This window comes from Pollicipes pollicipes, unplaced genomic scaffold (assembly GCF_011947565.3).
Source record: "Pollicipes pollicipes isolate AB1234 unplaced genomic scaffold, Ppol_2.1 Scaffold_7261;HRSCAF=8764_pilon_pilon_pilon, whole genome shotgun sequence".
NCBI classification, from domain to species: Eukaryota; Metazoa; Arthropoda; class Thecostraca; order Pollicipedomorpha; family Pollicipedidae; genus Pollicipes; species Pollicipes pollicipes.
The window spans coordinates 62,770,271-62,790,384 of NW_023597054.1; the positions used below are offsets into that span (position 1 = coordinate 62,770,271).

At 50.2% G+C, this 20,114-nt stretch overlaps 1 protein-coding gene across 1 annotated transcript in view; it reads right to left on the bottom strand.

Moving 5' to 3' along the window:
* LOC119111716 (peripheral-type benzodiazepine receptor-associated protein 1) overlaps positions 1–20,114 on the bottom strand; it is a 76,558-nt gene that overhangs the window by 47,297 nt on the left and 9,147 nt on the right. The window contains exons 2-5 of the mRNA XM_037235522.1: positions 15,940–16,059; positions 14,328–14,480; positions 13,491–14,027; positions 13,199–13,297 (exon numbers count right to left, since the gene is read on the bottom strand). Coding sequence (XP_037091417.1) covers positions 13,199–13,297; positions 13,491–14,027; positions 14,328–14,471 — 780 coding nt within the window. The 5' untranslated portion in view covers positions 14,472–14,480; positions 15,940–16,059. The remainder of the gene's footprint in view (positions 1–13,198; positions 13,298–13,490; positions 14,028–14,327; positions 14,481–15,939; positions 16,060–20,114) is intronic.

The window sequence follows — 20,114 nt, forward strand, 5'->3', positions numbered from 1 at the left end:
CAGTCGGAGATTGCAGATCTCGTAGCCAAGTCAAAATGCAGAGCACGGCATGACTTCGGAACCAAACCACGGCAATACCATACGCGAATAGCAAGCGTCTCGGTGAAAATATTTACCTTTGAACGCTCTGAGCCCAGCGTTCCGTTAACCAATGCTCTTCCTTCGTCTTTCCATTGCCCTACAACTCGTCCTTCCTATATTTTCAGTTCTCACGCTAGCCTGTCCACTCTCCGCCATTCCCCCCCCCCCCCCCCCCCCCCCCACAAGCCCCCGCTCTCTCCGCCGTCCTACCACTGGCCGTAGCTCTCTCCGCCGCCTTCCCGCTGGCCTCTGCTCTCTCCGCCGTCCTACCACTAGCCGTAGCTCTCTCCACCGCCTTCCCGCTGGCCTCTGCTCTCTCCGCCGTCCCACACTGACCGTTGCTCACTCCACCATCTTTCGGCTCCCCCCTGCTCTCTCCGTCATCCTTCCGCTAGCCGCTGCTCTCTCCACCGTCCTACCATTAGCCGTAGGTCTCCCTACCATCCTCCCGCTAACCACTGCTCTCTCCGTCGCGCTCCCGCTAGTTGTTGCTCTCTCCGCCGCCCTCCCGCTCGCCGACGCGCTCTCCGTCGTCCCAGTTAGCCGCAGCAGCACGCCACCACGCTACGCCGCGCCATCGACACCGCTGCCCTCGTCGGCTCCGACGCGGTGGGATTGGCTCGTCGGCGGCGACGGCTGGCCGGGCCCGGCCAGCGGCGGCCCGGACGACCAGCGGCACGGCGCCGGCCGGCGACGCTGCACGCGCGCACGCCAGAGGTGGCGAGAGAGACCCGACGAGCCGGGAGTTCGCGAGTTACGGAGGCAGCTGTAGAGCGGTGTCGAGCGTGCGGACCAGAGGAGCGTCGTGCCAACGAGGACGGAAACCTGATCGTGTCGGCTTTGCGGATACACACCATGACCCGTCGATTGTCCGCAGCGAGTGAACTCAGGTGCAAAGTCGTAGTGGTTCAAACTCAGACTGAGGCTCAAACAGACTGTTTCAGCTCTGGTGGTGGACAGAGGTTGGGCAACTTCGTACAGAGTTTGCAGGAGGTATTCAAAACGATAGTAACTGAACGTCGAGCCGGCGCCAAGACGTTGGCCCGGTATGTTTGATCGCGTCTCAGCGCATCTGGTGCCGGCTTCCCGGACGGCGCCGGAGCGGCCGGACCGGCCGTCGTCCGCCGGCCGGTCCGGGTGATGCTCTCTCGTGCTCTTACAGCGACCACCGGTCAGGGACGGGGTGTTTGGGTCGCGTGCGGACGCCAGAGGCAAAGGAGGGAAGGTCGGCAGTGGCGGACAGGCGACAGGGCTAGGCTCGACGCGGGCCAGGCGGCGGGCGAGCGACCTCGTGCCGCCGCCCTTTATGGACAGTGCACACATTGGTGTGTCTTATCGAATTTGAAGTTAATTTGTGTTGCACTCCGGCTCCTTTAATGCTTTCAAAAGGCGGAAAGGCTATTCGTACCCGCAGCCCTGGTACAACATAGGTATACATGGGACAGGGAACATCACTCGTGTGTAAAAACGCGATCGGCTATGCTATGCTCAACTGAAACGCTGTCTCGACCATGACCAACTCCCATGCAGACATTCCCTGGATCAGATCGCTGACCTTATTGGCTTGTTGTCCCGTTCCAATATGCGAGTAGCAGCGAACGGCAAGTTGAGTAAAGACAAGGACATTTCAAAGTGAGCTTTAAGACCTTTCAGCAACAGCAAAACATAAAGATCGAAAGAAAGTTAAGTCCTCCGACATCGGCTCATGTCTTGCAAACGCAACGCAAAATATGCATGGCATATGCAACGATAAGGCAGCAAATCTAAGCTTCATTTTGCAGTGTTCGCTCTTTATGCGTATAAATCGAGCCAGCACTCGGCATGCATAAGAGAAATAATCGAGCACAAATCAGAAATATCAGGTACAAATTCAAAAGATATAGGCAGCAGCTGGGGCACAATCTCGACTGACCGAGGTCGACAGACTGGTCGAACAGGGACAAACAAATAGGATAGTCTTAGTGGTTTGATCAAGTGCAGACATTAAACACATTGATTCATCTGACTGTACATCACTACCGAAAGAGATCGAATAAATAAAGCAAATGACGTAAACGTCGTGCCGTTGTGTCACACATCAGTCACGCGGCTGACGGACACCATTCTACTGGTGTGCGGTACGGCATACGGTATTCTACTGGTGGACTGGTATGGATAAAGGAACTAAAAAGCTGGATGGAGGTGAGGCAAAGACAAAGTAAAAAATCGATCAGAAATAAAAAACAGGCGCAGGAACGATGCCATCGTTTTCCCAGCCCCGACAAGACCGGCGCTCACACACCCCGACCGGGCTGCTGTGGGCAACTCGGTGACAGATGCCTTGCTAACAGACAAATCTGCGGCCCACCAGTCATCCTTTAAAGTGATCCGGAACGTGTCAGGGTGACCCCGGGTTGCGATGTCCCATTCACGCCGACGATTTTGGTGATGAAAAGCCAAGCAAAACCACGCGCTCCTCGGGATTCGGCGAATGAAATTTCGTTAACAGGCCGTTTGACGAACAAGTTTGGAATGCACCAAGGCATGCAGCATTTAAGGGAAGCAGTATATGGACGGAAGCGTGACCAAAATACCCATTCGTACTCGATCGATGCTATCTATATACCTATGTCGTTCGCTACATTGTGATCCGCTGTCTTCGTCCCGCACTGCGTGCCTGGCAAAACATCCGCGTTCAATAACGTGTGTCACCGCATCTGGCCAGTACACAACCATGCATGTGTACACCGAGGTGCACCTCTACTAATGACACACATCTCCACGCCAACGCGGATAAGCGTGCTGCAGCGGTAAATCAGATATCCAATTAGACAAGCCAGGGCGAAACCACGTCTGCATCACATACCGTACTAATAAGGGAAGCAGCTGACAGCCCCCGGACACGAAAAGGAGGCGAGTTTCGCAGCCGACATTTTCGATATGTGATGTTAGGCTAACTGCGGACCAACTAGAATTTGTCACATCGTTGAGGTATTTTATATTCCGTTTTGTGGTAAAGCAATATCTTTTTTGTCTTAAGTAGAATACACATGTTCGATGTCATGAGGCGCAACTAAATGTTCAGTGCGGCATAACGCAGGACGACTTGACCACGGAAGGTTACTCAAAGAATACACTACGCCACGGGACACTGGGTCATTGATCACGGATAATCCAATCGAGCGGAGAATAACGGGTGCGACACATCCATCACGCAATGAGAAAAATGGCACTGGCCATCTCACACGTCCGCGCGGGTAGTCGGAACAACGCTTCTAAGACCAACCCTCTTCTGGCCCGAAGTATGCCTATCTAAAATGCGGTCGTTCTCCGTATCACTTGCCTCGTTCCATTCGCACAGAGCCTGTTTAACTTCAACAACCGAAAGCCAATTTCAGGGGGATTTTTACGCAAGCACCAGACGCGCACGTTTTCAAAAAGCCTGCAGTCCTGCACTGTTCGTTCCAATGGCGCATCCACCGCTGTTTAATGACCTGACCTCTCTCTAGATGCATTCGTAGGCACGGATCAAAGAACGTATCATAAGAGGAGCTGCCAGCTGCTCGAAGGACGACTCATCAACGAAACCCGCCGTCCTCCTACAAAGGCCTCCCGCAAAAAACAGTCGGGGATGGTGACTGCGATAGCGTCGCACCGCCGGAGCCCTTCTCAGCAGAGACTGACTTATCACCGCTTCCAGTCCGCCAGTGACAGATCCGTCCGTTCTTGGTGCCGTGCCCCGCGACAAGGTCGGCCCGTGTCGGGGTCGATCAATGTGTATTGTTCACCGGCCACCCGCCTCCGACCCCAGGTCTCATGACGTTAATAAGGTCCTACTGCCCGTGGGTGTAAAAATTCTGGACCTGACTCAAACGACGCGTACTACGATACGTACGATGCGTACGTGCTCGACCTGGAAGCAATCACACACGAAGAGCACTTGGAAAGAGCACAAACGTCTCCGAAACGAGGTGAAAGGCCTCTTCGCTCGGTGCAAAAGCCAGTTTCTTTGCCAACAAATGCTAAGGGAAGACGACCTGCTGGCACTACGTCAACGCATTTTCGCTTTGCCTGGCAAAGTTGACGTTTGAATCGTATGAATCACCTGACAAGGACCATAACTCCAGTCGCCCGTTTGTGTCTGTCAGTGCACGCATCGTTGACAAACTAGTCACGAAAAGCCGACGGGACCAGCCTCTCCCACCTAAACCGCCAGGCATCACATAAAATGGCCTGGAACTTCACCCCATCACACTGCCTGAGCTCTCTGCCGCCATCAGAGATGGTATCTTTCAGAACTCTGCGTCTGGATGGTGCACCTTTCCATACAGTGCGTGAGTGTTTGTGACTTGAATCTCATATTCTTCATCATCTCACCTCATCTATTACATCATTGTGTTCCCGCACCATGAGTATTTCAGAAAGTTGCATCCGTTCTCCCCCTTAACAAAAACGGGGAACGTGATACAGTTCGCAATTTTTATCCCATTTCCATTTTGCCAGTGCTGTCAAAAATCTGTGAAAAAGTCGTGTTCATGCAAATGTCGCCTTGTCTCGTTCCAACCACGTTTAATCCAGCTGACAGCGCGTACAGACCCGGCCAGTCAGCGCGGGGTTCTCTGCTTAACGCAGTTGACTAGATCGTACACTGAGTTGACAAACGCCATTTCGTTGCCGTCACGCCGATAGATTTGGCCCGATCGTTTGATAGTGTCGACCATCCAAGCCATCAGCGCCAGCTACAATGACACGATGTGAGCCCCAGTTGGCCTAAGAACTACCTTGCTGACATGAGCCGGGAGGTGACAGACGCATATATATATATATATATATATATATATATATATATATATATATATATATATATATATATATATATATATATATATCCCACTTCCTTCCCTCTCTCTCTCTCTCTCTCTCTCTCTCTCTCTCTCTCTCTCTCTCTCTCTCTCTCTCTCTCTCTACCTATTCCATGGCGTCCCGCAGGGATCCCTTGTCCGCCATATTCTGTTCAACTTCTCCGCAAACGACTATTCTGCCTGTCTTCCATGTGATCGTTTAGGGTCATATGCTGACGACACCCCACTTCTTCATCCCCAGCCATTTACCAGCCAGCTAACCTTAAATCCCAGCAACAAAATACCTCACTCGCCGTCAAGTTCTCTTCCACCACCGATTTACTTAAGATAAACCCAACCAAAACAGCCTTCCTCCGTATCGGCACACCCAATTTTATCAGAATGACCACATTCTTTCGATCGGGCTTTACCCGGTAACACGTCATTTCTTTTACCCTCTCTGAAGGCGCTGAATGTCATAATTCACAACCATTTATCCTGAAACCAACACATTTAAAAAGTACCCAACAAGTGATACTATACCCTTTGGTGTTTATACAAAATTCGGCACCACTTCGGCACAATCCCAGAAGTCTGCAAACTTCTTGCTCACTGCCATGTCTTTTCTGTAATCTTAGTCTATCTATCATATGGTAGACCGCGGCGTGCCACTTCAATCGGCGACAAAAAAGTTGTCGAATTTGGGGCTAGGATTGTTTCGGGGCTCGCCATCTGACACTCCTTTAATTCTCGTGCATGCTGGTGCAGTGCTTGCCTTGTATCTTACCGGTTACCACGTACCTGACTGAAACTGACCGCAGCCCACAGTGTGAAATGACTTTCCAATAAACTGAACTGAACTGAACTGAGCCAAACTAGGCTTAACGTTAAGTAAAATACATTGATTTGAACTAAACTGAACTGGACTGAAATGCGCAAAACTGAAAATGAGCTGAAATGAACTGAACTGAACTGAGCTGAGCTGAACTGGGTCTCATGGTGCAGATATTATGGCTGGTAGACAGACATAACCATTCAGACGTCACCTCAACTCAGACCTCAGCTGCCAGAATTTGTAGCGTCTGCGTGTCATCCGTCGTCTTGCTGTAGCCCCCGGTCCTCTGCTTCCAGCGTTCATGCCAGTCTGACGCGCATATTCAACAGCACGGTCTGTGACCTCTGGCCTTCACCAACGGCACGGCAATGGCGCTGTATGGGAGCGATCATGGACCCATCGCTGGCGAACCTACCATCGCTCACAGGTGGCCGTATCCAGTGGCTGTACCTCCCGCATCACTAGCTGAGGCTCAGCCCGTTCTGCACGCCGCGCCACGCCGTGGCAAAATGCGCGCGTAAAAACCCGCACAACAATGGACCATGCCGAGTAAGCCAATCGTTGGCTCATCACACGGTCTTATGCCCAGCTTACCTTCCTTCATCTTCGGTATACTGATCAAGAGGACAAGGAGCAAATAAGTGGACGGTCTGAAAGCGGCCTAAACACAGCAGTCATTTTGCAGATGAACTATACGGCCACCATTCAATTTACCTGTCCTCGTCCGCAACACTAAACACCAGACACGCTTGTGTGAGCTCAAAATGTCCTCACTGAACGCCGCAACCAGCGAAACACGAGCAATCATCAACTGATTGATACCACCATTCCAACAGATGCTACCAAGCCAAAATCCTGCCATTTGGAGCTTCAGCGTGAAGACTTCAGTGGAACCTTTACTCAAAAGTTTCAGGGCAGCGCGAGCTCCCATCGCCGTTAGGTCGCCACATACGTGAATCTGCGACCGTAACGGTCGCAAGGGGTTGCCAGTGTACGTCGCCGCAAGACCCAAACCCAGTCCCCTCCATCCATCACCCGCTGCCCACCGCACCCGGCCGCCGTTCTCAGCCCACCGCCTGTCGCCTGTCGCCCTCCGCCCACCGCCCACCGCCCACCACCCTCAGTCCTCCGCCGGCCGCCCCCGTCCGATCGCCTGCAGGCCCCTCGGGTCGCGTTATCGAGCAGAACAGATGGTGGCGGGCCACCGCCGACCCTGTTTCACGCAGCGCGCCGCGGGAGACACGATAACACCCCGGGGGCATATCGACCGCGGCGGACCGACGACGGCAGGGACGTGACACACATACCAGCAGCGTCGGACGCGGCGCAGCGGGCGGCGCGGCCTACCTGCGAGACGCGGCGGCGTCTGGCGCTCGGCCGCTGGCGAGGGGGGCGCGGCCGGCCACTGACGCCGGCTCCGTAGCACCAGCACACACCGCACGGCCACTCCGGGCACGGCCCGACCCGCTCTGCCGCAGCGCGCCGCCCGCCCAGACGCGCCAAAAATCAATAGGGCGCCCGGAGCGCGCGCCCGGCCGGCGGCAAGCGCGCGTGCGCGGCGCGCCGGCGCCCCGGCACGTATCGACAGCGCACATGGCATGAATGGCAACACGATTAGCGGTGTGCACGGCGATAGGGATCGTGACGGCAGGTCGGCGCGTGGCCCGCGTCAACAGAGGGGGGCGGCTTCACGGTGACGGGCGCGGGGCAGACCGGCGGCCGTGATTGGGTTACCGGACAGGATAGGGCGTTGGGATTAGGTCGGTGTGTCATCCTCATTAGAGACGAGGAGGAATTTGTGGTGCTGTTGTGCCAATGTTAGAAGGCAGCTGTGGTTTTGTGGGCATTAAGTCGGAGGGGATAATGGTGCCACCTTTGTCATGCCGGTCTGTTACACAGACATGTTTTAAGTCAAACCAAAATGCGGTGTTGTATGGTGCAGACAAACAACGAAGACGATCAACGAAGGGGGAAATGGGTACCCCAAAATCCCAGATGGTCAAAGCTCAGGCTACCGTGTTTATGTCAAAACTAACACGTTTGCCACTATCACGTAATGCTGTGCCTCTATGACCATGCCGGATAAGAAACAAGGCTGCAATGCATTTGTAAATGTAGACCCAATCGGGAATGTACGAAAACTGCGACTGGAAAGACACACCGCCGAAAATGAAAACGGATCCATGGTGAAGGTACATACAAATTTTTCACTATAATTGGTCTTTTCACGCAAGCATTTTTGGACCGCGACCAACCAGTGTGGCATGGCGAAGGCAAACAACGAAGACAATCAGCGAAGAGAGAAATTGATGCTTCATAACCTGATGAACAAAACACACTATATCTGACCTTGTCAGTCAGCCAGGACAAGGCAACATTCACCATCTTCTACAAAAGAGTCATTGAACTTGCCACCATGAATAACACATCGGCTAAATTTAACCACTCCAAATGTCCCAATATAGTTTATCAGCTTTGCTGTGACGGAACCCTAAAAATTACAGGGAAGAGTCTACAGTCTTGGAAAATTGCGGACTTCTAAAGCAATCAACCTGCGTTAGAGCCACTACAACCACACTCAAGGAGGCTCAAAATTTATTTGGCTGACAGTGCTTCAAAAGAACACGTGAGAAAAGAGTAATGCCGGAACATTATCCGAGACCATTTCACCAGAAGAACCAGTGTCATGGTAGCATCATCATCACACAGGAGAAATTAGAGACAGTCCTTGCCACCAATATAAATGACAGCTCTCATTCATTACGTGACTTCCCGTCGGAATGCATACTTCCTTAAATGTTCATCATTTAGACTCTGTTCATGTGACAAATGAGCTTGTGTATACATAACTTTTTTCATATAATGATATCTTCGTCGCTTGTATGTCGTATGTGATCAGTTTTAAAAATAAATCATGCCATGATTCCGAAACTTCGGAGCAACTAGCAGGTGCCAAACACCGGAATCAAGCTATTTGTCTAAGACTGTTTTTCAGTTCGAAAAACCTTAACGGAACGGCTCCACATTTGTATAAGGTTTTGAACTGAGAGAGCAATTTCAAGATCAATCTTGCACTCCACAGTTATGCCCGTTGCAAGACTCCAAATTCTCTTGTTTCTGAGCTGGGCGCACGCAAGCTTGTGCACACATTTCGTGCCGCCAAATTCGAAGCCACCCGGAGATATGTCACATAATAGAAACGCCACACGAATCCTGTTTCCTCAATGGCCATATTGTGCTCAAGGTAAAGACAAATATGGCAGTTGACTTATTGGTGTCGGAAGCACGTCATTACGAATTGTTGCATCAACAGACACCATTTAGTTGTTATCAGTTTGACATGTTTAAATCCAGTCTCAATCACGAACGGTTTATACTGTTATGCTGGTATAACAAATAAAGTATAACAGCTTACATTGTTTATACTTTACAGAAGCAAAGTATAAACATGTACAGTAGTCAAGTATAAACATGTACAGTAGTCAAGTATAACAGCTTATACTGTTTATATCGAAAAACTTAACAATAGTGCCGTAACCAGGAGTGCAAATGCAAGTATAAAACACGCCGTAAAGGAACAATATGCAAGAACACCACGAGAAAGGACCAGCACACGTGCACATAACGATGGTCGTTTTTTCATACGCCTAAATGAACAATCCACCTTGCAGTCAGTTCAAGTACTACAAGTCAGACAGCACGTCCACTTAAGTGGCAATTTCAATGCAGCCAGTCTGGCAACGAATCTGACGTCATAAAAATCGTTCCATGACGTAATCAAACGATAACGGATTGAGGAACATATATACTAAGTAGTGGCATTGTATTGTCTAAAGCAGTCTTTTACACCTAAGAGCATGTCTATCGTTACAAGCGAGCTTTTCCATCATATCTGATGTTTTTTCAACACTGAAGCATCATTTGATATGCGTTCCGGGGCCTGGCTCCCCCCCCCCCCCCCCAATGCTCCTCTGAGCCCCATGCAAGCATATAAGCAGAGAGTGGATACTGGGCAAAATAAATACAGATCAATTATCTTAACTAAACATCGCGGTTGTCGACTGTATTCTTTTGGATGGCCACCGGCCACCCATCCCCAATGTCCGACTTGGTCCTTCCACAACGATGAGTTTTGCCCCCAAAACCTTCTGAAAGGGTAGCATAGGCAGAACATTTAAAATGACAGCTCACAATCATGCGTATCTTATGCAGTTTCCAGAAGATGTTTCGCAGATAACACAAAGGAAGACCATGGAAACTACGATATCCTGTCCAGTTAAGCACAGCTGATTGACCTAGTCATTCTTTGGCCTCCGAGTACATTTCATATTTATTTGATTATTTTCTGTTTTTGCCGCATGTTGCATAGCATTCAAAACAAAAGCGCTGTCTTGTTAATTTGGTCTAAGTTTGCGCATAGCATTATTCAGCGATGTTTCAGTTTCTACAGCCTGCAATCATTTGTGTTCTTCTGCCTCGACGTCTTAACCAAGGCTATAGAAATGAACACTAGGTCTTATGAGTGAAGCGTCGATCAATGAAAGCAAACCGGTCGCGTACCATCGCACCGAAACGTGACGAATCTACCAGCCGTCTACACTCGGACGTGTCCTTGACACGTGCCAACCTCCACTTCGACACAAATTTTTGAATAAAGCAGCTTCAAAAGCCTGATGATTGACGCTAGTCGACTACGCCGATAGCGGTAATGGTCCGCCGACGACCATCACCAAAACAATGCAAGCCGTGTCGAACATACTTAGGTCGGGTGATGCTTTCAAGCCTGAGGCCCGCCCTGCGCTCGGGGGCTTCCGTGACAGCCTTGAAAAGTAACGCACATCAACTAGCACTATGTATCCTAAAGCTGTACATTTGCAACAACATGTAGGTCGCGAGACAACGGCCCTATCTGTTACATCGGCTCTATGTCGGCAACCAGGAGCTGGCTTCGAACGTCAATGTCAAACAAAATCAATACGCTGTCTGTCCACATGCTCTGCCGAGTCAAATCGAGGAAACGTGTTGTAGCAGAGATGTGGTTTCCTATTCAGTCCAGCCCCCCCCCCCCCCGCCAAATTTTACAGGAAAGTAAGTCAGATCCATGGAGAAACTTGTTTTTAGTGCCTTTTGGGGTAAATTTAGCCATTTTCTCAAGCTCATTGCCCTGACCCACTTTGTAAAACTACACCAGTGGTGGAGCCTTAATGACCGTGAAACGTGACGGATTCACAACCGCATTTGTTCAGCATCCAGCCCACAGTACAGCTCCAAAGCAGATAGTGTCTGGATCAAGAGACAGGTGGATCAAACTCGCTGTGAGGCAATCGGCAGTTTATATCAGTCACGTGGAGGCACCCCAGTTGTCATATATCTCAACAATATCGAAGACGAATTGCACGCCAGAGCGTTTTCTTGCACTGCATATTGCACGCAAATAATATGCCGAATTAAATAACTGAGGTCTACAAAACCGCAGTGTCATATTGCAATTGCTTTCCATTCTGTACATGCATGAGAAAACTGGATTGTTGGAAAAATAGTTCTGTAGCATACATATGCATAACATAACCAAAACTGAAAACAACCAGAACAAATTTCATGGCGGCAATGGCCACGCACACCAATGGCGAGGTTGAAGTGGGTATCTGCATTCGTTCCAATCACTGGCCAACGCTTGTAACCTTAGTGAGAGCTCCTTGATTCAAGCCTGACTGCGGTAGGGTTTTCTTCGACTTGCTCCCTCGCAGGTACCGGCAGCAACTGGGCAGTAATTGCCCTACTGCAGGGTTGACGCTACAGCAACCAGCGCCGCAGCGGTAGATTCACGGGCACGGACTACCTTTGAATAGAACCTGCGGTTCGGCTACCCATCCCCAGGACATGGCCTCGCTCTGAGGCGTCGGAGCAGTCGCCTGACCTCCAGGTCCGAGAAATTGGTAAATATTTCTGAAGTTCTACGGCGTTCTACGGCGGGCATCCTGTCAACAACCGCGTGACCAAGACCGTTCTGCAAGGGTGCCGAAGATGGAACTTCGGCTGTGCATAGTGCACAGTTTCTGCCGGACAGTGTATGCAATCTGACCACTTCATATGGTTGCCTTTTATCTTGGTGTGGTCAAAATGTAAAACAACCTTTAACAGTACAGACGTGTGCATTAAATCAGATCATGCCGCATGAAAACCTAGCTTTTATTGCCTCAAGCGTGCGCTTTGTAAGAATACGATGCAAACCAAATTGCTAAATATGACTAATCTGTTTCAACTGATCGGAAGATTGAACGGAAAACGACAAACGCACCGTGCGAAACCTCAAACAAACGACCAAAAGGGCCATTTGGCGTCCAGCGTTAATGTAAACGCCGATTTTGCCATAGTGTGCAATCAGCAATGCGTGCAAGAAACCTGCTCCCAAAATATTAATGTAATATATATATATATATATATATATATATATATATATATGTCTCTTCTTTAGCATGTCAAAGAGTGCGTGTTCATAATGTGACCAAGCCGCAGATGATCGGGTAATAGAAGGAGGATGAAATCTAATATGGTTTAATTTTTTTGTATGAGCTCCCATTTCCAAATTACGTGCGCGATGTGACAAATATCAAAGCTTTACCACTAACAGGCAAAGATCATACTTCAGCGACTGATAAAACGCACTTCACAAAGCAAAGCAAAGGGCCTACCACAAGTTTGTCAAGTTACATAATTTCGATGACGTCGCTTTTCATATCGCTCGTATGGTGCAAGTGGTTGCCACTCCAACGATCTGCCCTGACCCGGTCTCTGACGAAGTTCGCCGGGGGCGTGCTCACCAGGGGAACAATTCTCAACTGCAGAACAGTGCTCGTCTGGGGAGTGGTGGGTGGTGACGCGTGTTCAGCCAGAGGCCCCACCCTCCTGCAGGCGGTGAGAGCCGCGGCGAGGACGGATTCTCTGCGCGTGCGACGCTTGTCGCTGACAAACCCAGTCCAATCACCGGGAGGTCACGCCCTCCTGCAGACGGTGAGAGCCGCGGCGAGGACGGATTCTCTGCACGTGCGACGCTCGTCGCTGACAAACCCAGTCCGATCACCGGGAGGTCACGCCCTCCTGCAGACGGTGAGAGCCGCGGCGAGGACGGATTCTCTGCGCGTGCGACGCTTGTCGCTGACAAACCCAGTCCGATCACCGGGAGGTCACGCCCTCCTGCAGGCGGTGAGAGCCGCGGCGAGGATGGATTCTCTGCGCGTGCGACGCTCGTCGCTGACAAACCCGGCCCGATCACCGGGGACCACGCCAGACGGTCACACGGCGACCGGGAGGAGCGGTCACGGTGAGCGGACCAAAGTACATGGAGGGCAGCTGTCACACCCGCTCACTCTCCCGCAAAGAACCACAGTCAATGGCTAACATGACTTATGCCAGCCAAAGACCTTCTGATAGAGGGTGACGTTTTACTAGACAGGATACATACCTCGGAAAGTGTGTTCATCTGGAGCTCCAGCTTTGCCTTTTCTTTCTGCAGCTGATGGATAATGCTGACCAACTCCTTCTTCCCCTTTTCCTTCAGAATCTGGAAGTTCAGCTTAATTTATAGGTTCTGCTGTATACAGACATGCTTCACATCACTGTTGTATCTCTCCCCCCCCCCCCCCCCTTTTAGCGCAGCGCGACCGACAATAAAGACGCAAAACTAAAAGGATGTATGTACTGAAGATCATAGCAAATAATTGGCCTTGCAATTGACACGTCATCGCGGGTCATACCTGAATTTCGTTTTTCTTGGAGAGTTTGTCGCTGATGACCTTCATCCTCTCCTTGAGCCGCTTGATCTCGCCGTCGCGCTCCTTGATCTGGCGCTGGTACTCGGACTCACGCTCGCGCTGCTTAGCCGTGAGCGTGGTGCGCTGCTGCAGGCCGGCGCGCTCGCGCACTGCGCTCCGTTCGCTGCTCCTCTCGCCCGCACTCACCGCCCGCTCACTGGCGCTTACCGCCCGCTGCGGAGCGCTCACCGTCCGCTGCGAAGCGCTCACCGTCCGCTGCGAAGCGCTCACCGCCCGCTGCGGTGCGTTCACAGTCCGCTCGTCCGCCCCTACAGTTCGCAGCTGCCAGCTGACGGTTTTCTTCTGCGCACTGACTATCTTCTGCTGCCCACTGACGGTCTTCTGCGGGGAGGAGACTATCTTCTGCTGCGGGCCCACGCGCGCCTCGCTCTCCAGCGGCACCGCTCGTGTCTGCGGCAGCTGGCGCACGATCCGCGCGCGGGAACGCTCCTGGTGCTGCTGAGTCACCTCTTTTGATTTCTGTAAGAGGACAGGGGTTAGTTGGATCTCTCCAACGACCGCTTGTAGCTTACCAGAGGGCAAATTCGCCCAACTTACTCCTGTTGAAATTCGCACACAAAGGTCGCCAAAAGTTTTCTAGCAAATCAATAATTCAGGTTCATTTATTTGTCATGCAAAACACGGGGGCTCGAAAACTGCTCGTTACTCAGAAAAGAAGCCTGCAGTGCAAAGGTGTTGAATAGTACTGATCGAGAACATGCCAGGACACCAGATGAAGATCATCCAGCCAAATCCATTAAGCGACCGCATACTCCGTACCTTCTCCAGTGTCTTCACCTTCTCCTCCAACTTGCGCGTCATGTTGGTCAGCTCTTGGTTCTTCTTCTTTAGCAGCTGGGTCTCCCGCAGTCGCTCAGCAGCCTGTGTCCGGATCACCAGCGGTCGCTCCAGCTCGGTGTCCATCGCGTCTCTCTGCAATGGACGGGTGGTTTCAAAACTCGCACAATACGCACGCACGTCTCCATCCGCGTCCGATGAAGATCACCTAGCCAAATCCATTGAGCGGCCGTACGCTCCGTACCTTTTCCACCGTCTTCACCTTCTCCTCCGGCTTGTACGCATCCGCGTGCGAACGGAAGTGGGCGCCCGTCATGCATGCATACGCCAAGAACAGACGGCCAATGGCGATGGAGCAGTATGTCTAAGAGAATATTCGTAGAGAATGGGAGAACCGTGCTCCCCTGTCCCTCCCAAATGTAATGAATCATTCTTGATGATCAAATCTCCTACAATCCTTGACGCATGTTACACCTCTTCAAAACCAAACGCTCTAACCCGAATAATATCTGAATATCAATGATAAGAAGTTAGTCAAAATGGGAGTTCCGATGCAAGCGTTTCGTGAAGAACACTATTCCCTTCAGTATTCTCGTAAGCCGTCGTACAAAAAAGAATAACATACACAAATATGGAGTGGAGAAGGCTTTGAGCAATCAGCGATGGGTAGAAATGCGCGTCGAGACATACATTTACAATTGGAGGGCAGTCTGACTCGCGAACTTATCGGCGACAGTGTGTCTGAATGCAGCTGCGGAGGTATTTTCTTAAATGATTTCACCATTTAGGTGATTACACCTTCGGCCGATCCGGCAGGCATATGCAGGCCGAGAGTCATAACTTAATGTGCAGGCAGAATACGTGTACTTCAGTAAATAACACTGCAAACAAAGACTGTAGGTGTCATGCAAAATGCCACTTAAATTTACAAGCTTCTGCTTAAGTCTTTGATCTTGCAGGTACTCGAATAGTTAACCATACAAATGCAAGACACCTCACTTGATGTACATTTGGCTACGGAAACTGCAAAGGAATGTAACCATCGCGAAAAGAAGACTCGAAAACGTTGTTAAAACAAATATTCGTGTCCGCTGCCTCGGGTTCATTAGATCACTGGCTTCATTAATTTAGTTTTTCCCATCATCTTCAACTTAACAGCCAACTCGCACGCCTACTGTCACCTCGGCGCTGTTCCGCGTCGCACTAAGCCTTCTATTTCCATATAAATTACGTCGTCTGGCGACAGTGGTAATGGTTCAGGTCAAGTTTTTTATAGTGGTGGAGCACTAACTACAGGTTAATCGCTAGGTGCAAATCTACACACGACAGTCTTAATCGCTAGGTGCAAATCTACACACGACAGTCATCTAGTGCATGGAAAGCGAAAATCCGGTTCATGCAATTCTAAATGTTGCAAAACAAGGGTGATCTGTTAGCTTCATAGCTTTGATATGACTGTATTGGTATCCCAAACCAACAGTGGCAGCGACGCTGTCATTGCCTGCTTCAATAGTTTGCCTGATCGATAACCATGCATCACTACTTCACTGCAAAACAAAACCGGTCATGTTTACGGCGTGCTGAAGCTGCTCACCAATCCATCGTTGTCCGACTTGAGGTTTTTACATTGTATCTGGAGCTGTTTGAGTTGGGAGCCAAGCAGGGAGGAGCGTCGCAGTAGGCCTCGTTCCCGAGTCGTTACAGCCGAGCTCCTCTGGAACAGGACACATGCGGCAGTCAGGGGCGGGCACTGCAGCTGGTGGCGGCTAGTGGCCGGCGCCAGCAGAACGTACAGTACACATGCAGCTGGTGGCCGGCGCCGAGTACAGCACGGTTTCACGGCGGGCCCTTCGCGACAGGACAGCCGACAAAGAAACAAAAAAGCATTTCACAGCCCGCATACCAAAGTGAGTAAACACTGTAATCGGATGCATTTAAACGCTGACTCAACTAGTTGGATCAGAACAGGGGACGGGCGAATGTGAAGTGCAAAGCCAAAAATGTGCATGCTGCATTCGACATTTCACCTACGAAATTTATCAACGTAATGTGACGGACTGGTACGGTCGTTGCAAAAAGTTCTGCTGTGCTGTTTTAGATTGGATTCAGTGCAATGTTCGTGGAAAAAATAGATCGATGGGCGACACGCACTTTGAACCGTGAGACTGAACTGAGCTGGTTGCTCAAAATCCAATCTACAAAGGGTTTTTAGAGTACATCGCATATCGTTCAAAACAAAACCATTCATCTTTTTCGTCGCCAGAAAGCTTGTTAGCTAAAAGACTTACGTTGCCCTGTTTGTGAGGAGTTTCACGTTTATTGTGCTTAAAACCATTCAAATTTTGGACACCTAAGTTCTTGCAAGAGAACAAACGATTCCAAGGGAGTCTCTGTTGTAAAGAATCGCGAGAGTGGTTGGGTTAAGGATCAAAATAAGTCAAAATCGTTAAAAAGCTGCTACAACCTCTGCGCTTATGTTACGTATTTTACAATGAATGCCCCTCTTCAGCGCCATGACACATTGACGTTCACTTTGAGATTATTTCTGCGAGGTGCGTCCGAATGACAAACAGTGTATTTCGTGCCCAGCGATAACAACATAGCTCTTGGTTCTTCAGCTTCCATTCTTAGTCGCATGGTCGTCATTGACCATAACGAGGCAGTTGGTGTGCCTATCTGAAACGCTTATCAGACCAACGCGAGCTTCGCAGTGAAAAATATGAGCAGCCAAGCATCTAACTAACGGCGCGACACGCAACATTCTCTGTCCCTTTCTCTCTCTCTCTCTCTCTCTCTCTCTCTCTCTCTCTTCTCTCTCTCTCTCTCTCTCTCTCTCTCTCTCTCTCTCTCTCTCTCTCTCTCTCTCTCTCTCTCTCTCTCTCTCTCTCTCTCTCTCTCTCTCTCTCTCTCTCTCTCTCTCTCTCTCTCTCTCTCTCTCTCTCTCTCTCTCTCTCTCTCTCTCTCTCTCTCTCTCTCTCTCTCTCTCTCTCTCTCTCTCTCTCTCTCTCTCTCTCTCTCTCTCTCTCTCTCTCTCTCTCTCTCTCTCTCTCTCTCTCTCTCTCTCTCTCTCTCTCTCTCTCTCTCTCTCTCTCTCTCTCTCTCTCTCTCTCTCTCTCTCTCTCTCTCTCTCTCTCTCTCTCTCTCTCTCTCTCTCTCTCTCTCTCTCTCTCTCTCTCTCTCTCTCTCTCTCTCTCTCTCTCTCTCTCTCTCTCTCTCTCTCTCTCTCTCTCTCTCTCTCTCTCTCTCTCTCTCTCTCTCTCTCTCTCTCTCTCTCTCTCTCTCTCTCTCTCTCTCTCTCTCTCTCTCTCTCTTTCCCTCCCTCCCTCACAGCCGTGACCATTTGTCTAACACCCTCTATGTGTTTTTTATGCATTGACCTCAACTACAGCGACCAGTTCCCGTATCCCTTAATTATCTACTCTAAAGCCATCCACCCCCGCTCCCATCTTCGTCCAGTATCACAGCCTGGTGGCTCAGACCGTGCCCCACTGTCTCATCTCTCAATGGGGGCATCCATCATCGCTGCCAAGCAGTCCCAAGGGAGCCTGCACACTGTCCATTGTCCGACAAAGCGGGCTCTGCGGAAGCAGGTACGAGGTCGATGAGAGTGCTGCTGTCAGCCGATGGCGGTGGCGGAGAACGGCCTGACCGTCGGGAGCACCGAGCTCAATGCACCACAACAGGTGCTGGAGCCGCGAGCTTTGTGCAGCACCAACAGGTGCTGGAACAGCGAGCTTTGTGCAGCACCATCAGATGCTGTAACAGCGAGCTCTGTGCACCGGCCAGTTGCGCAACAGATTAGTCCGCGCCTTACTACGTAGGCAAGCTGCATCGTGCTGTACTGAGGAGTATGATCAACACACCGGACCATATTTCGTATAAGAAGGGAACGATATGACAGATAACTGAAAAGGCAAGCGTTTTCCAAATGCAACGGACATTTTAAGTGGTTGAACATTGTTATTGCACCGTAAATAATTTGTTGAATATGAACTAGTAATTTGAGCAATACGTTGATCTTGTTAAAAGCAGCTGGCGTGTTTAAAGCGAGTGACCTTGAAAATATATCGGACTTTGGTACAATTAACGCTTTCCAGCCTCTAATGGTCATAAAAAGCCATTTGGACCACAGCAGCCCGGGTAATCAGAACATCGCCAGAGTCGAGTCAGACGCCCCCAGCGTGCGACAAGCTGGAACTGCGTCGCTGCCATTCAAACCCGGTCGGGCAGCAGGACTTCATGCTTGTCACCAGGGCGTCACTTTATACACCTTCGAGGGAAGGGGTGGGGGGAGGGGGGGGGGGTGGAGGCTGACTCCCTAATGCTGACTACGGCCCCCCCCCCCCATGTTCTTCTGAGCATACTCAATGTAAATGAACAAATATGGAATACTGGGCCAAAGAAACGCGAAACAAATTATCTTGATTTTTGATACAGTAAGTACCTGGACACACAGCTATTAGTGCCTTGCTCATTTTGTATCAAATTTTGATACAGTAAGTACCTGGACACACAGCTATTAGTGCCTTGCTCATTTTGTATCAAACAGGATCCGATAGGTAATTATTTGTTTTTGCTATGCCCGTCCATTAACATTTTATACCAGCCTGCAGATGTTTGACAAGTTTTTCACATGATGCCACCTGGATACGAAAGAAAATTAACAAATGACTCCAATATGCAAAAGTCTTTAAGTGCAAGATACCCTATATAAAAGTACATCTATGTTTCCCTCAACAACGGCGTATAATCGTGTCTTTGATGGTATCCAACTGGCAATTAAGTGACAAAACGCGATCAATGACTACGTGAGTCATCAGTGAGTCCACACCGTCAAATCGTGGCACAAAATGTGTTTCAGATGGCTCCCTGGCGGTCCAGGATGTCCAACATGTAAGCCCGATGTAAGTCGTCCATTGTCTGGTCGGTTATCCGCGGTGATGCGTCCCATCTTGAGTCTGAAGGTGGCCTTCAGCCTTTGAAGGTTCGCTAGCCTATCCACGTGGACGTGGTTCTTGAGGTTACCCCACAGTATGAAGTCCTCGGGGCACAGGTCGGACGAAAGAGAGAAGCCACAGCACCGCAGTCTTAAGCTGATGTAGATTCCAGCAAAATGATCCTTGAACCAATCCAGGGAAGCCTGTGTCGTGTGCGGTGTCGCCCCGTCCCGCTGGAGCCATTCCACGTCCCGATCGATCCCGTGTAGTCACTCAAGGGCCGCCTGGACAAAGGGCGAACAGAGCAGAAGCGATGAAGCGCTTTGTGATGGTGTTAATGGGAGTGCTTCGCATTTGTAAGGGGTTTTGAACTAAAATATCCATCTCAAGGATCACTCGATGCAGTTTACAGCCCCGCCCTTCTCAAGACCGAAACCCTTCTAGTTTGTGGGCTACGCACCCGTGAAGATGTGCAGATCATCTTGGTAAGGCTGTTTCAAGGTCACTCAGCCATCCACGACGCCATAATAACGTCATTCGAATCCTGTCATTCCATCGGCCGAGCAGTGATCAAGGTCAATACAAATTTCATTGTCGAGTCATTCACATCTGTCGTTCATGAGCACGATTTTCAAATATAACGACCGTCAGTTGGTTCCCAGTCAATGTTGTGTAAGGTGCAATGACGAAATCGAACAATGACGAATTGAGAAGCATATTTACTAAATAGAGAAATTGTAAATCCCATGCGAGGAATAGTCTGTTCCAATTAAAAATCTACCAATGGTTATAAGTGGGCTTATTTCATCACATCTGATACTTGCCTTAATAT